A 17,517-nucleotide genomic window follows, 5' to 3' on the forward strand; every position below is an offset into this window, starting at 1 on the left:
GCGCCGCGCCACACAATGGTCTATGTATGGGAAACACTGCTATAGGTATCTTAATTTGCACTTGAATGTGTACTGTTTTTTCTTCTTCCTCTGGGAATGGACATTGATCTATTATATTGTACTGTACTTATTTTATTGTATCAGCGCTGTACAGAAATGTCCTGTTGTTCATCAACACTGTACATTCTTATTGCATGAGAAAATGTACTCAATACTTTTGTTATGACTTGACTGTTTTCACCAAACAATTTGCTCCGGTGATAAACCAGACTCAACCTCAATAAACATTTGTGAGACTACACTTTGTGATCACAAAGACAATGATTGAATCCATAGTATTAACAAATCAGTATACATGTATCATTGGGAAACCATCCAGATATTAAAGTTTATGTGACCTTGCCAAATAAGAACTGTTTTCCCATGCCCGTAGACATGGCCCATGTGTTCATATGCCCAGGGTAATGCAAGTTAAAGCCACTGGACATGAAAAAAGGTAATTGATCTTTACAAGGTGTAGCTGTGAATGTGACAGAAGAAACACCATTCAGTATTATGTTGCGATATCTTTATTAAGTTCTTTAAAATGAAAAGGTGTCGTACCCCTGAATTGCCAACATGCTAATTATTGGGCTGATCATTCGGTGCCAACAAGCAGGAACCCACATAATGGAAGTTCTAACTATCCATGTTTTTTTCCTTTCATTTCGCCAATTCCAAATTACACTGTCACCCAAAATCACACGACTGAGGTGAGAAGGTTCATAGTGATGGTGTGAATATCAAGACAGCATAAGATGGGTGTGCATGTATATTAAGCATTAGTAACTGTAGTGCAATCACATGACCCAATATTGATTAAAGGTATATTTGCATTTGTGATTAAGAAAAATACATTTGTGGCATATTAATGCATCATAATACATCTGAAAATACATAGAGCTTTATGAAAAAATAAAAAATGAATTGCATATCAGGATACATGGTTATATTCAAGGCACAATACAAAAGCCAATCAGATATATTCTTTGTTGCATCAATCCACCGGATTTACATTTTCAAAGTAGTATCCTAGTGGAATAAATCTCTTACCACAATAAAAGGGTATTGCAGTTCTTTAGCATTACATCTACAAAATAAAAGATCATATATAGCTTCTCATGTGGGCTATGATGAAGTTAAAATAAGAACTAAAGTATGTTGGCAACACTTTAACTAGAATAGAAACACTAATATACCAATTGTTAATCTTAAATGGAGAGCGTTTTGCGATGCAATATCCACTGTGATGCATAAGGAGCGAATATAAATACCTTGGGCATTAAAAAAATGTGGAAAAATAAATGAAGTTAAGACTTAAGAAAACAACAGCCTCAGGTTAACACTATAGTAGGCCCCTTAAGGTCACAACTACTGGAGAACCTACCTTAAGGCAAACAAACAGAAACAAAACTTAACCTTCAGGTGAACACTACAACTTACCTTAAGGTCAACATACCACAGTAGGCCTTACCTTAAGGTCTAACATTCTACTGCAGGGGTCACCGTAAAGTCAAACATACTAGGATAGGAGTTTAAGTCAGGTCAAACAGGAGGGGGAATATGAAATCAACTCGTCAACACCACAGTAGGCCTCATCTTAGGTCAAAGGTATTAAAACACCCGAAGGGCTTGGGACGACATTACTTTCTGCCCACCGCCTCAGCCAGCTTCTTCAGCCTCTTCTTGAGCTCCAGAGGAAACTTCTCATAACATTTCTTACATACCGGCTTCATGTCAAATTCCACAAACTTGTTCCTGCAAAGACAAAGAGAAACACAAAAGAAAGATGAAACCACCAGAACGACCCAACTGATCCTCATTGGAGCCAATTGAAAACAGAGCTGATTGGAGCCATGCTCTGCATGGCTGTGCATGTTTCCTCTTTATGATTCGGGGGTCCATGGGTTGAAAACACTTAATTGTAGAGCAACATGCAGGTACTTTTTTTGTGTTAATTCACATGGTCTGTTCATTTACTGTTGAGGGGTAAATCTACGTAGGCACTCTATTACAAAGCAGCAAGAGGCTCTCAATCAGCTGTCAAGATTTCAACCTCCATGAGGATGTAAATCCCAATGCTTCCAGTAGCGCCGGTGGGTCACTGGTGTATTCCACTTTCCACATTTGTATCAAATGAAGTAATTTGGTGCACATGCACGTTGCGTTACTAAAATAACAAATATACATAAATATAGTCTTCATGTCGATATCCTTAATACTTCGCCCACTATGCTCATTATTTTGGTGTGCCAACCTACAAGTTGCGCTATAGCATTTATAAAGTTGCACTTTTTAAATTAATGGGAATGACTAAATTTAAAAAAAATATGAAAAGTAAAACAGACATAAATGAAGACATGCACGTGTGCAATCAAGTGCCCCTATTATACCACGAGGTATGATGTTGAGTATCCTGTACCAACTATTAGGCTGTGTGCTGACATTTAATGAGTACTGATTTACACACTGAAATCACTTCACCAATGTTTACATTGAAACCCCAATAAGGCAGCACTACTCACTTTTTGTTTACATAAACATTAAAATAATACAATGCAACAGTATAAACTTGATGAAACAAACAGGTAGATATCTTGAGAACCCAATGTACATGTATGTTTTTGGTTGAATAAAGGAAGTGAAATTTGTTCTTGATTGTTTGTTGCCTAGAATTCAGCGTGGTGATTTTTTGGCTGCACATGAGCAGTTCAAACAAATAAAATAAAATTACCCCATGCTTATTTGTTTGGGGTTGAAATTCTCTTTCATGTAGCCAACAATGGTTATGATAGTTTTAAAGTTGAGATTCTGATCTTTGTATGGTGTCTCACATTACTGCTTGCTCATTTGTTTAAATTCCATTCATTAAAACGTCTTTGCGATTGGGGCGGGTGGGCCTCACCCAGACACTTCGGAATGAATTAAAACATTAGATACGGCCACATGTGACCTTGAGGTAGCTGCACTTGGTTGACATTACAGATAAGAGGGCCTTTTCCAAAGGCGGAAAAAACTCTAGCGCGCTGTCACTGCCTTGGGCCACGTTGTTCATTTCAATGCAATACAAACTCCTGTTGCATTCTGCGCCTGTGCGCCTGACGTCTCCGGGACGCTGACGTCTCCGGGACGCTAACTGGTGGACGTCGGTCAGGGGTGGAACGTTGACTGGTTCAACGGCAAACCTCGGTTAAATTATTATCACGGTTTGAATAATACAGTTTTGACGCAGTAATAATAAACGTCGGGAATTTGACCTTGGTTAATCCTTAGGAGGCAGGCTGATACATCCCATCATACATCTGGGGGGGGGGGGGGGACACACTCCTCCCCCCACTTGTGATGTCACTAATGGATCGATTTTGAACATGCCATAGCTAGACAACATCACACCTGGTGGTTCAATAGAGTCTCTGTAAGACGAGGGTACATTGACACCAGACAGCATTCAAATAAATACACAAACACAAAAATAGAGAAACGCAAAAAGAGCACATTTCTATAAGCATCAGCGGAAGAGGGCATGCCGTCGACATCAAGGTGACATCACAGCGGGGGAAGCGGGTGCCTTGAAGGGTGCTTGCAGAGCAACGAGAGAGGAACCTCTACACACAGACGGTGGGCTTCTTCCGGCCCTCTTTGGCGTCTCGCTCGCGGCGGGCCAGGCGGCGCTTCAGCTCGTCAGGCATGCGCTCGTAACAACGCCTGCACACCGGCCGCAGGTCCACCTCCACAAACTTATCTCTGGACGCAGCCCCGCCCACAGGGCAGCGCAGCCAGAGGGCAAGGGGGGGGGACGGGGGGGGGGGGGGGGGGACGCAAGAGAGGAAAGCCGAAGAAGGAAGACATGAAGGGAGGAGGAAAGGAAGGAAAAGGTTGAGGGAGGATTATTAGGACTAGACCGGGGGTTGTTAACCGAGACCCCAGGGTGAGTGAGAAGCCCTAGACAGAGTGAGTAAACACACACACACACACACACACACACACACACACGATGCCCACTAAACACACACAGTAAACCCAGAGCAGACGGGGGCAGGGACGTACTTGAGGGTGAGTTTGGTGTTGCAGGTGGAGCAGGAGAAGCAGCTGACGCACCAGGCCTTGTTGAGGGCTGAGACCACTGCAGAGACCAGGAGAGAGGGATCGGAAATCATACCTTTCATCTGACGAAGACACGACATGAGTGCATACTAGTCCAGATTGGTTGGCAGTGTTTGGTTCAGTAACCTTTTAGGTCTCAAACTACATTATTTACAATATTTGTGAGATAATGTGCAGCATTTTGATGGTATGTGTAACGCGTCTTCCAAAGATGTTCAACCAACAGCATAGCATGTTTTAACCACTAGGAAGCAGCAAACTCCTAAAAAACTAAATCTCTCAATAGGTTCACTCGTAAAGTATTCTTGCTTGTTACTAGTTCTACCATTAAAAGTATTCTTTGCAGTAGTTTAAAGCATTATCTTGAATAGGTCATCTTAATGAGTATTAGTCCTTACCGTCGCCTTCGATCACACGGTTGCAGTGGTAGCAAACATCTCCAAACAGCTGGTCAGTGGACAAAAAGCAGACTTTAAACTAAGCTCCTGAACCAGCTAACTAAAATACACAAACATTGAATAGACATGAAAATGACATGACCAGAGAACCAGCCTAGCATAAAGGTAGAGGTGGGTGGTTTGTTGGACAGGGGGGTGTGTACATAAGAGCTAGAACCATTAATTGCTGTTTATTAGTTAATGGTTAATAGTTGATTAATCGATAAGTCAGTCAATCTACAAAAAAAATAATCAAATCAAATTAATATAATAGATTCATAAAATATTTGGTTTGTGTCGGTAATTAATCAAATACATATACAAGCCAACCATTTGCTGCTTAATGCTTCGGAAGAACTCTGGTAACTTGTGATGGCATTTGGTGTTATTAATGACATTTTGCCCAACGCACTGATCCAAAAAATTACTGTGAGTGGCAACCTTGTGTACAGTTGGATCATTGTTACGGGGGTAATGTAAGGAAGGTGTACCTGGTTGTAATGGGTCTCACAGTAGGCCAGCCCCTTCCTCTCATAGTGGCGGTGACCCAGGAAGGGCTTCTCACACTTGGCACACACAAAGTGCTGCAGGGACACATAAACACACTTATCACAAGATCTGAATTCACCATAACACAGCGTCCGTCTGAAAGAACCAGACATAATAACATAACCTGGTCATTCCCTGCAGTCTGTGTAAGCTATAACGGCGCTTTCATTTATCCTCCTGCATGTTATTCAGAGTGTTGTTCGCTAAAAGTGGACCAAAATGTCCTCTTTCCGTGCGTTATGATGATCTTTATGATATGAAGAAGATGTGTGGTACAAATGAACATGAAATAGATAGAAGGAAAAACACAAAAAAAAAGGCGGGGCACTCTGGCAGCCTGTGTGCTGGAGGAGCGCTACATTTAAAATATGCCCGCTGAGGTGCTGAATTATGTCTGGCTCCCCTCTCTACCACTGACCTCCACGTGCCACTGCTTGCCCATGGCGTTGACCACGCGACCCTCGATGGGTCTTCTGCAGGCACCACAGATCGGGACCCCCATCTTGTCGTGGCAGGGCAGACAGTACAGCTCACCCTTCAGCTCCCTTGCCTCGGCTGTCAGCTCCTTACTGCACCACGACACCACACACACGCCGTGAGAACGCAATGTCAACATCATGAGAACGTCTTGACACCATCATGGAAAGATCATGAGAACTTTATGACATTGTCACGCAAGAGAACCCGTTCAACCCGGCTGCATGGGTAACATGGCAGTATACCACTGCGCCGAGAGGAGGGCACCGACCTGCAGTTGCTGCAGTTGAAGTGGTCAGGGTGGTAGGGGTCATTCTTGAAGATGAGAGGCTGCTCCTCGATGATGGCATGGCACTTCTGACAGATGTACTTCCCAAGGCCGCGAGCCTTCTCTCGGTTGTGGCAGGGACGACACAGGTGTCTGGTTACACACAAGAAAGAACAATTTGCCTTCATCAAGTGACCCCTTCAATCATGCAGGGACTGTGTCCGGCCATAAACTAATACAACGGTTCAGTACAGCGACATGATGCTGATATGTACGGGATAAGATACCAGACTACCAGAGAGTGTCTATTGGAGTTTCAGTATGTGATGGTAGCCTGGGGTTCTAGATAACAGAATACAGGTTATAGAATAAATACAATATATGGGGCTGACCTGTTGTTCTAGAATCAAGAACACAGATTAAACATAGTATTTATATGGGGCTGACCTGTGGTTCTATATTAAAGACCACAGACTAAACACAATATATATATGGGGCTGACGTGTTGTTCTTGATTAAAGACCACAGATTAAAACACAGTATATATGGGGTTTACCTGTGGTTCTTGATTAAAGACCACAGATTAAAACACAGTATATATGGGGTTTACCTGTGGTTCTAGATTAAAGACCACATATTAAACACAGTAGTGTTGAGGCTGACCTGCCAGCATTCTTGACAAAGCCCACGTCAGCGAGCACTGCCTGGCAGATGTTACAGCAGAAACAGTCAGGGTGCCAGCTGTTGTTCATGGCTTTGATCACACGGCCGATGATGAACTCCCCTGAGAACACATGTCATCAAGTTTGATCTTCAGCAATCAAAAAGGCGGACAGGAGGGTCATAATAAGTATAAAACATCTATGATATCAAACAGTTGCCTTACTCTTTGTAGAGAAAGACCTCCGTTTTGCATGACTGTGCACGGTATTCATATACAATCATGACAGAACCTGCATCGATAACGAGCATTTGACTGATTACATAGTCAAAATAGATGTCAATGATGCGTTTCAGTGTACCTTAGAAACTTTTCATTTAGCAGAACAGCCAAAGCCTTGTAGAGTACCCACAGAGAGAATCATGTTTTTTGTGTACGCTCCTGTCCTTAAAGCGCACTAAGACTGCAATGCCACGATCTTAAGCGGGAGCTGAGACCACGCACAGGTCTCGTTGGGACCTGCACGTCTGTAACCTCTCTTTAAGCCCTGCTTTAAACGCCACATATTCAGCATTTCAGTCAACACTGCTTGACTTGGACCACGGATTGTCCCATTCCTTCCCTGCTTAAGATCCCTTCTCACTGAGCGTAAATATATGGTTAACAAAAAAAATGGCATTGTCATCTCTCAAGTATTACTTTGGCAAATCTAAGAATATCGGTTCTAAATGACTGCCCTCATGCATGTGCTGTATGAGACAATTTAGCTTTTGGACTTATTTCTGACCAATCAGGGCATCTCTTCTCTGATTGTCTTGGGGAATCAATCTAGCCTGTCAATCACATATATTGAAGGATATATATTTTTTAATAAAAAAAGAAGTTTGGTTGTACTGTTAAGTAATCGTGATATAAGATAATATAAGATTGTTGTTGATTGTCATATGTTTTGGCCATACGTTTTTATTTTGTGTTTTTACACGTTTACCTCTGTGGTGTGGTGTCTGTTGTGCTTTGTCTGTTTCGCATCGTTGTTTCCTATGTCCAATGCGTGTTTTATTGTGTAGGACTAACCACACTGATGACAGCAGGGGGCGAACAGCATCTGGAAGTCGTGCTCGCAGTACTTCCTGCCTTCAAACTAAAACACAACACACTTCCTGTTAGCAAATATAGGGAGAGGATAACATCACATTTCCTGCTGCTCAAAACTGCTGGGTGGGGGGGGCAGTGAAAGAGAAAGAAAAACCTCATAGAAGAGTCCCTCTGGGAACTGCTGGAAGCACTGAGCGCAGACGAAGCACTGCTCGTGGTACAGCTCTCCGTTGCTGTTCACAATCTTCTCCGCAGGAGCAAAGCCACTCTTGCAGCGCTCGCACGCTGCGTTGGCCAGGGCGTTAGCCATGCTGTCAATCAAAAAAACATTGGGAGTTCTACTTAGTAATTGATCAACACTGTAATCAAAATAAATTGACATGAATTCAGATACTGATGACGTCCTAATTAGGGAGCAGGTAGGGGTTTGGGCATCTTGCTAAAAGATGACAACAGGTAAGGTTGCGGAAACAGGGAATGAACCCAGCACTATTCGGATTGGAGTCAAACACCTAAGCCAAGGCTCAATAAAAACCTGCCACTGCACTGAGATAGCTTTGACAGGTAAAAAATATTTATCTGGGTTATATATTAAAAACATTGCTCGTTCGGTTGATTTCTCACTTATAGGGGACAACATTTTAAAAGTACATCTCGGACCTTGTAACTACAGTAATAATATTGATTCCAGAAATGTGGCTAAAATATTCTCAGAGCGACAAAAAACGGAGTTTGCAAGCCCTGGAAAGAATGACCGTAGTACTAGTATCCAAGATGTTTCTTTCTACCCAACAATGAAAACTATAATAGTCAGGGAACAACATGACTATCATTCGCGCACACACACACACACACACACACACACACACACACACACACACACACACACACACACACACACACACACACACACACACACACACACACACACACACACACACACACACACACACACACACACACACACACTAAACGTGGCGACTGGAATGACAACGTTTAGACGGTCTGTTGTAAATCTGTTTACACAAAACTCCTCCGCCAATACTGAGACGGCAATGAAATATTCAGCACAAGTCATAACCTAATTTGGGCATGAGAGTACACTACACCGAGTTGACATGTAGAGGCTTAATACATGAAATATGACAAATCGCCAAAACCTTTCAACTTTAAAAGGACGCTGGCCAAGTTAACGTAATGTACAGAATAACTGAGGATGAAATAACACTTTGGAGATAAAATGAGGATGAAATATCTTAACAGAACAACGTGAGGTTAAACTTAACTAAATAGATTTAAATGAGGATAAGCTTCACTTGATCTCATAATGCTTATCCTTGTAAATGATTTTGTAGCTTTCCTTCTAATTGAATACAAGTTACTATTTTCTCCAGATAGAATAACGTTAACTAATAACGAATTCCCCTGAAAATTTGCTTCATAAAGACAACAGCATGGAATGCTTACAGGATTATTTATTAACAATTTCCAGATACTCAATGTAAAATTCCATCGTTGTTGGCATCTTTTCAAGTCTATATTGTCATTGAACAAGTAAACTAATATAACGGGGCCTACGCTAAGCTAACATGGCTATCAGATCTAGCTGACATGGGAGTATTATACTCCTAAATGTAGTTATGTAGCAGATGATACATTACCTGCCTCCCGTCATTCCGACCACCCCAAGCATCACCACTACAACACCACGACGTTTTAAATGAACACCACCCGGACTAGGTTACTTTTACACTTCTAAACTCGGACCGAAAAATCGTTGGAAGAGTCGGTTCCTGACGCTCGCTCCAAGGCGTGCCGTCGTGAGACAGCCCAAATGAGCGTTTAAGAGAGAGGGCGGGACTTTAAAGCTACATAGGTTGCACGCCGATAGGCGTTTTGAGAGGGAGGGAGGGACATACGATAAAGGTATATCCGTTAACTTTATTTCTGTTATTCTTGTCTCGTCTTCTATTCATGTTCTTATTCTTCTTGCTCCGCGGACCGTTAAACTAGCGTACACAATGAATAGTAAGAGACCAAGTACAAGACCGGATATTACGTTACAGTAGATCGGTGTAACGTTACAATTCATGATCCTACATCCACCCACTCCCTGCCGCAGGGCTATGAACGAGGCCCCGCCCACTCTTAAGTCTGTTTATGCTTGACGCTCGGCCAGATGGGAAACGCAAATGGGGAAGTTTCAATTTTTCTGTAGCTTATTTTACCGTTGTTCTTTGGCAACGCACGTGTACGTTTCAATGCCAATAAAGCCATTTGAATTTTGAAGCCGCAACTCGTCCAAAGTTATCCATGCTCACACAACATCGGGAGCAACGCGGCCCTTATCTGTCTCGCTGCGGCTTGTAGGACATGGACATCCAACGTCCAAGTACTGTCACGTGATTCCACTTGCCACCCCCACTGACGTCACAGGCTAATGACTGAAACATGCATTTGTGAAATTAGTTTTTTGATGGGTCCACTCCTTAAACCAGGGGTGTTTCTAGGTTTCATAAACATCCGGGGCTTAGCCCAGACGGAAAATGAAAATGCCAAAATAGGATAGGTTAATTCACTTGAGGTGGTAAAAAGGTTATGTTTTTAAACTGTTTATTCTCTTGCAAGAAGGACTATCTAGACTAGGCTAGTACTTATAAATAATTATAAATATTTTTAATTTTATTTATTTTTTAACCCAAAAATTATATTCGGGGCTAATTAAACACAGGGTCTGTGATTAGGATGTCTGGGTTCAGGGTCTGCGTTCAGGGCCTAATCGACCAGGTAAACACGCGTCCGGCCGTCCTCCTCCGAGCTCAATACATTCATGATCCAAAATCTGACCGCAGCTGACCTCAGATCTGGTGAACTGGGCTTTTATTTCCTTCACTTCGTTTCGACCAATCCTGTTGCTGGAGGCAGTTATTTGCAGACAAACTAGACCAGCCCATGAACATTTTAAAATGTAAATACGCAGACATTTCTGTATAATTAAGGTGTATGACATCTCCCTCTGCTGGACAACAGTCTCGCACCAAACTACATTTTCCGTTTGAACCAACGTAGCACATTGATGCGAGACGGGCCAAGTGCCCCTGACTGCAGCCCGCAGATCGAGGAGGAGCTTAAATTTTCCCTAAATGTGGGCTGGTCTAAACGTTTAACCCATGGTTTCACCCTCGCGGGCGCCATCTGGTGGCGGAGATCCGGCAGCACATTCTCAAACGTCAATACAGCACAGCACAATGACTTACCGGTAATATGGAAAAAGGTTCATGCATTTGTGTGTTATGTGGTGCAATGTCGTGGTGCAGTGTGCAGGCAAATCTGGAGGGGAAAAGCAAAATTTAAATCAGGTTTCAATGTTTCACGAAACATATCTTACCAATGTGGTTTGGAGAATATTACCATGATAAGCAAAATATTGGAGTTTATTTAATTGTCCTCATATGTGGACGCCATGCACGAGGGCATGGCGTTAAAAAAAAGCTGAAAAACACTGCCTAAATGCTATTTTTCAAACGACCTCATGACATAAATATGAGGCCTATGCATGTTACTTCCATGAATATTTTAATGATCAACTTGTTGGTCTATCCATACATTAGTTTATAATGTACACGAACAGAGAGCGGCAGAAAAGCGCGCAGCATCATGGACTCGGACGGAAATACGTTCTCCCGCTATCTGCAGAAAGCGGGAGAACGTATTTCCGTCTGAGTCCATGATACTGCGCGGAATTTTCCTTAAATCTGGTCTGCCTTAAACGTTTAAGCCAGCCCAAATTTAAGCAAAATTTAAGCCCCTCCTCGATCTGCGAGCTGCAGTCAGGAGTTACTCAGACGGGTTGGTGGATTGAACGTGTTGTAGTAGCAGAGAATGGCCTGCGGGGTAGTATGTACATTGTTAAATACATGAATAGGCTTGAATTTAGTAGTAATATGGAGGTTTCATATTTTTACAAAATGGATTATGGGAACATTGCAGAATATGTATATCATGTATATTAAATGTATTGCAGGAGTTTAGCTTGACATTAACCAAGTTAAAGGACAATTAAATGAACCGCAACAAACATGTAGAAGTCAATGTGGGATTTTAATATATAAACAAAAACACTTGACAGAAGTTTAATAACATTTTGTAAAGGAAAGCAGAGGAAAACATTTTCCCAAATGAATCTTTTCAAAATGTCACCACCATTCCGAAAGCAAATGAAGAGGTTTGTGTAAAAGCAGTCCTCCCTGACCAGCTCTGTCCCTGACTCTAAACCCTGACTCTCAACCCTAACGCTAAACCCTCTGAGGGCAGGAAGACGCGCCTTCAGTGTAAAGGTTTGAACCACAGACAAGGAAGAAAAGAGGAAGCAGTAGAGAGTAGTGAAGTAGTGTGGTTAGTGACAGACGTGAGGGAAAGGCGTGTGGAAGCACACGGTTACAGGTGGGGTCAAGAGGATCACTCCCACTGGAGGTCATTGATCCATCAGCCTCAGACTGCTGAGCTCAGCAGGTCTTCTGGAGGACGAGGCTCAGATGAACTGAGGAGACGGGACCAGCAGGATGTCAGGATCAGGGCGGGTTTAGCTCAGGTGTGTCTACCCCCGACCAAACAGGATCAGGTGAGGTTCAGCTCAGGTGTGTCTGCCCGGACCAAACAAGGACAATGATTAGGTTAAATATTCAAAAGATGTAACATTATCTGAACCAAAGATAAGGCATTAAGGAGCAGGCAGGCTTTAGGGCGCCTTGCTCAAGGACGCATCACTGTATTCTGGGGACTTGAACTCGGCACCATTGGTTTGAGAGTTGAACCCCCAACCCCCTACCTAGTCCACTATGTCCAGATAATGCACATTTATGAAGAATCCTTGATGGTAGAGTCCTGGTGGTCCTCAGGATTTGCCTTCCAGATGTATGGCTTCTCCATCAGTTCTCCAGATTCCTGGTCTGGTTACAAACGTAGTTTGTCTCTAATGTAAGGTAACAAACACAGGAGTAGTCGGGCTCTAATGCAAGGTAACAAACACAGGAGTAGTTTGCTCTAATATCAGGCAACAAACACAGTAGTAGTTTGTCTCTAATGTAAGGTCACAAACACAGGAGTAGTTGGGCTCTAATGGCGCGTAACAAAGTAGCAGCTGTAGCTTGTCTAGTAAACAACCACAATAGTATGCCGTAACTTGTACTGGACAAACTAATCCTGCGTTACAACAAGTCCACTGTTTATTTTAGGCAAACTTACGAGGATCCTGGTTAGTGGAGTGATGTCGTCCTCCAGAGTCTTGGCTCCTCCATCAGCTCTCCTCAGCCCGAGTCCTGGTCTGGAACAAAAAGCGCGAGTCTGGCCCTAAAGTCTGGTAACAAACATGTAGTGCGTCTTATTTTTAAGCCCTTTATTTCCAGTTTGTTTGGTTAATACAAACTTACAATCTTTGTTGGTAGAGTGATGGTCATCCTCCAGATTCACGGCTCCCCTACCAACTCGCCTCCGCTCCAGAAACACGTTCTAGTAAGAAAACACAGCGGTAGTTTGTTAACGCATGTCAAAGTAACAGCTGTATTTTGCCCTTTAAGTCAACCATGCAAGTAAATACAAACTTACGAGGAATCCTTGTTGGTCGATTCCTAGTCGTCCTCCAGCGTCTCAGCTCCTCCAGCAGCTCTCCTCAGACAGAGTCCTGGTCTGGAAAAAACAGCGGAAGTCTTGCTTCAACATGTGGTAAAACAGATGTAGTCATCTGGTATATAATGGTACAAACGCCGGTAGTTTGTGGTAGCAGTATTCTACAAGAAGTGGCAGTGAGTGTGATGATCACTTCAGAGTCGAGCTCCATCTACCCCACGACTGACGTCATTCACCAGGCAGGCCCTCCACCAGCTCCTCCACCAGCCCAGGGCCTTCAGCACGGCTCCTCCATCAGCTCCTTCAGCCATGGATTCCTGGTCTGGTTTCAAACACAGTTGGTCTCAGCAGTAAATCACCTGGGACACAACACACCCCACCTCCTGTATCTGAGGTTCACTTGTAAAATGGAAGACAAATTTAAACACTTAAATTAGACAACGTCTGCAGATTGTCGCGTTCAGCAATTCATCCACTACGGTCGTAGCAGCACTAGTAACATTAATGGCTCATATGACTCTTGCATAACCCCCGTATGAATTAACTCACAGCTTGGCACAGATTTAAAGTCATAAGATGATCAAAACCAGACCTAAACTACCGTGGATTTTTGTGTTTCAGATGAGCTTGGTGATGGTTACCCTCTGGTCCAGTGCTGCAGGCCCCTGGTCTCCAGCCTCAGTCTCCGGTCCACCCTGGCACCACAAGCCTCCGGTCCCCAGCCTCTCAGCCTCGCCTTTCAGCTACAGCAGCAGGTATATATCAGCATTTGCCCAACAATAAACTTATTTGACTCATCCGAAACTGAGTTACACAATTAATTGAACTATTATTTTATAACTCAAGGCCAGAAAAGACTTGAGACCAGACATGAGCATCCCGTTTTTGGGAATGAAGACAGAGCAGTCCACAAGTTTAAAGAAGGTGTTCAGGCCATGCATCGAAACTGACCTGAGAAGACTACTCACACAGCACTGACCTGTTCTGGAGGACTTCTGACAGGAGATGGAGGTCTGGCTCTGGGTGAGGAGGTGGAGGTCTTGCTCTGGGTGAGGAGGCAGACACCTTGGGACAAACTACATGTTACCTTTTTAACCTTGTACAGTTCTAGAGTATCTTCTACTGTAACATGTGGAAACGACGGCCATTAGTTTAGCTTTGATATTATCCAGTTGGTAACTCTGCACCAAAGTCGTTGTTTAACGTCATTCCATTGGGTAGGGTTTAACTTCTGTGGCAATTAATGACAGCAGATATTTAGAACGTACAAAAGCTGAAGTAACAAAGAACACTGAGTATATTTGATTTAATATCGATACTGCTTAGCCATATTCAGGTGCTGGGTTCCGTTGAAGAAATGTCAAATTATCTTCCACCTTGAAATGATTTTCAGCCTTCCCTGATGTAAAAAATTGACCCGCAAGTAGAACGCTGTTTTGTACTCAGTGAGAGTCCCAGCAACGTCATCGTGGTTAAAAGTACGGCGCAACCATCGGAAATTATCAACATATTGTACGACGTACGTCTCAGTATGTATTTGATATCAAACTTTAGTTGTTTAAGATAGGGGCAACAATTCCCAATGGAAACCGAAATTGTTTCCGTTGGCAACGCCTCAAGGTTACTCAAATACATCAAGAACGTTCCGCCAGATTCCCTCAGGGGACTCCCGTCAAACTAAATGCCAGGTGGTTTCTTATGGTCGTCAAGACTACAACGTTCTATGCTAACCATTGGGACTAAATCAAGTGACCGCACTCAACCTTCCACGGCGGGAAGCACAAACCGTCCGACTGGAATCCGAACATTCCGGCCGGAACAAACCAAAGAAAAAACCGAACCAGCGCCTCACCTTGAGCTGAACGGAGGAAGATCCTGAAGTCCAGCGATGGTCTTCATTAAAACACAGCCAACAGACTTACCTTGAGGAGATCTGTTTGTTGCTGTTGGTCATTAATACTATTCAGTGTACCTTTACATTATTATGCACCCAGTGTGTACAAGTTATATCACTCAAAACCATACGAAGAACCAAACTACCATGTACGTCCCACAACAACTTTAACCGTAAAATCCGGGAATCATTCATTACAAAACCGTGTCTACATTTTACAATTATCTAGCTTATTCAGGGTACAAACCATACAGAGCAAATCTAAACGTTGAGCTCACAGAGAGCCGACCATAGCCCTGCAATGTCACCCTGACCGCCTCATCACCAACAGCAAATCATGCCAGCCAGCCAACACATGTACAGCTCCAGTGGGAAGTGGGCATCTGAGTGAAAGGACTGCCCATAATAAAAAGAAGCCCAATTCCTGAACTATCCAACCATCTTCATGGCTTAAAGATTTACAAACTTGACAATTCCATTGTGTTCTAATGACCTTAGTCTGCTCCCTCGTTACTTATAAAACTCGACATCTCCATCACTAGAGTGTTGCATCCTACTCATGGGGGTGTGGTCTGAGTGAGCAGAGATGCATGCTGGGATACAGTGCTGTCTGAAGTCCTCAGTTCCATAGACACGCCCCTCAGGAGAAACCAAGTGTTTGAGAATCTGTCGTGACATCAGTTACATGAGCTGGAATATCCTTCAAGATGGCGCCAGGATTCTCAGAGGAGAAAGGCCACGAGGAAGATGTGTGGGTTCTTCCTCGCAGCCAGTGGAACACAACAACGGTCTTCATCAGAGTACCATGGAACACTTTGAAACATTCTCCTCTTTACACCTTGAAGCCCCAGTGAAGGTTTCCTTACCTCCTCAGATGAAGAGCACAACTTCAGCTCGAAGAGCGCACTAGCTGGAGTTCCCGGATTGGTTCTTCAGCTAGTCCTGTCCGAACCAATTACAGTTTAGCCTGAGAAGACGTGCAACTGAGAGCAAGACAAGATCCACAGGGCTCTCCATCAATCCAGCCTGGTAGGAAGAGCCGTCTCATTACAGGTCTGAAGGTCATCTTGAATATCCATTTAGGTCCCTTTCCAACGTCAGACTCTCCTTGTGGAATTCCTTTTGGTGTCCATCCTCCATTGATCCTGATTGGTGCAGTCCTAGTTTGAAGTCACTGATCTGAACACTGATCTGAACACCGCTTGCATCCTTTTACACTTGAGTTGGATACTGTCCTTCCTGCCCAGTGTGTTGGATCTCGCTCCGGCGCATCGCTCAGGGCTCTTCATGTCTACTGGAGGCCCTCAAGTAAACATGTGGCCGTCCATCAGGTATGATTTAGTTGACCATTCCAATATCCCAAGCCAATCACACAGAGCCCCCGTATGATAATGATCACTGTCAAAGCAAGCCACACACACACACACACAGTGTAAAAACCTCATATCAAATAACATTCCATCATCCCCCCCCCAGCTCTCCTGCCAGGGCACCCATGACAGAACAACCAATGTCTCCAGAGACGTAAATTATGCACAACATTCTTCAGTGGCGTCCCACATTGGTGATGGATTATGCTTGGAGTCTCCAAAATGTGTCCCAGGTTGATTCAACATCTCTGAAGTCATGTCTTTGTAGTCCAGTTTCCCGAATGAGGGGCCTTCACAGATGCAAACGGTGCAGCTTTAGTCAGCCTGAGGACAGGAAGGAGATCATCTGTTCAGAAGACCACCCAGTGGAGGGGGGTGGCTCTTGAGGAGCAGGACCCATATGGGGATGGCCCCAAATAAGACCTTCTTGGAAATGAAACTGTTCCTGAGGAGTCACGATGCCTGGAGGGGACTGTTGAATGTGTTCCATGGTTCTCTGTGTCAGACTGAAGTTGTGTTTTAGTCGTTGAGATGAGGAGCCCCCTCATCTCCCCCTGGTGTTTCTCCTTCTGAATCCCTGTCTCCATCTTTAAGAACATTCCAGTCCATGTAACTGACGACACGACAGTTTCTCAAACACGCAGTTTCCCCTGAGGGGGCGTGTCTACAGACCTGTAGACTCGAGACAGCTCTGTACCCCAGTATGCACCTCTGCTCACTCAGACCACACCCTCATCAATAAAGATGCAGAGCTCAGGAGAGTAGAATGAAAGAAGACTGAAGATATCAGAACCCAACCCATTACTCCAGCTTACAACAATAACAATAACATTTTAACAAATCATTAAAACCAACATAAACCAAACACCTAAGTAACCCATGAACCAATAAAACATCTTACTACTCAGATCATCCTTCAGGTAACAGGTTATCTCACCAGGAAGCCAAAATACATCAATGTGCCCAAGAGTAATGAGAAATTAATGACTTACAGTTTG

The 17,517-nt window shown here is 43.5% G+C and overlaps 1 protein-coding gene and 1 long non-coding RNA gene across 7 annotated transcripts in view; both read right to left on the bottom strand.

The window, feature by feature from the left end:
* Positions 1-553: 553 nt before the first annotated feature.
* lims1 (LIM and senescent cell antigen-like domains 1) lies at positions 554-9,672 on the bottom strand. 3 transcript variants are annotated; one of them, XM_060070524.1, is made up of 11 exons: positions 9,292-9,481; positions 7,785-7,941; positions 7,610-7,676; positions 6,538-6,658; positions 5,878-6,027; positions 5,548-5,698; positions 5,072-5,164; positions 4,542-4,590; positions 4,087-4,162; positions 3,649-3,783; positions 554-1,797 (listed from the first exon to the last, which is right to left on the bottom strand). In XM_060070524.1, the coding sequence occupies exons 1-11, from the start codon at positions 9,321-9,323 to the stop codon at positions 1,683-1,685; spliced, it is 1,146 nt and encodes a 381-aa protein (XP_059926507.1). In that variant the 5' UTR covers positions 9,324-9,481; the 3' UTR covers positions 554-1,682. The 3 variants fall into 3 exon arrangements, with proteins under 3 accessions (XP_059926507.1, XP_059926506.1, XP_059926505.1); XM_060070523.1 differs by lacking the exon at positions 3,649-3,783 and having other exon boundaries at positions 9,292-9,672; XM_060070522.1 differs by lacking the exon at positions 3,649-3,783 and having other exon boundaries at positions 7,785-7,944; positions 9,298-9,475.
* Positions 9,673-11,704: 2,032 nt separating this feature from the next.
* LOC132471675 (uncharacterized) overlaps positions 11,705-17,517 on the bottom strand; it is an 89,692-nt gene continuing 83,879 nt past the window's right edge. The window contains exons 1-7 of one of the 4 annotated variants that reach the window (XR_009528883.1): positions 14,235-14,565; positions 13,897-13,998; positions 13,471-13,577; positions 13,231-13,315; positions 12,875-13,138; positions 12,459-12,579; positions 11,705-12,273 (exon numbers count right to left, since the gene is read on the bottom strand). This is a non-coding gene — a long non-coding RNA (uncharacterized LOC132471675). Of the gene's footprint in view, positions 12,274-12,458; positions 12,580-12,874; positions 13,139-13,230; positions 13,316-13,470; positions 13,578-13,896; positions 13,999-14,234; positions 14,566-17,517 lie in introns of those variants that run through there. The other 3 variants (XR_009528884.1, XR_009528882.1, XR_009528881.1) reach the window with 3 other exon arrangements.

This window comes from Gadus macrocephalus, chromosome 14 (genome assembly GCF_031168955.1).
Source record: "Gadus macrocephalus chromosome 14, ASM3116895v1".
Classification (NCBI taxonomy): domain Eukaryota; kingdom Metazoa; phylum Chordata; class Actinopteri; order Gadiformes; family Gadidae; genus Gadus; species Gadus macrocephalus.

What these genes read in the sequence shown, in the direction of transcription:
- lims1 (XM_060070524.1), bottom strand. Translation starts at nt 9,323, where the DNA reads ATGCTTGGGGTGGTCGGAATGACGGGAGGCAG. An exon ending in CCGTGTGATCGAAGGCGACG is followed by an intron (nt 4,163 to 4,541) that starts GTAAGGACTAAT and finishes TGGTCTCTGCAG; the next exon opens with TGGTCTCAGCCCTCAACAAG. An exon ending in AACACCAAACTCACCCTCAA is followed by an intron (nt 3,784 to 4,086) that starts GTACGTCCCTGC and finishes GGCTGCGTCCAG; the next exon opens with AGATAAGTTTGTGGAGGTGG.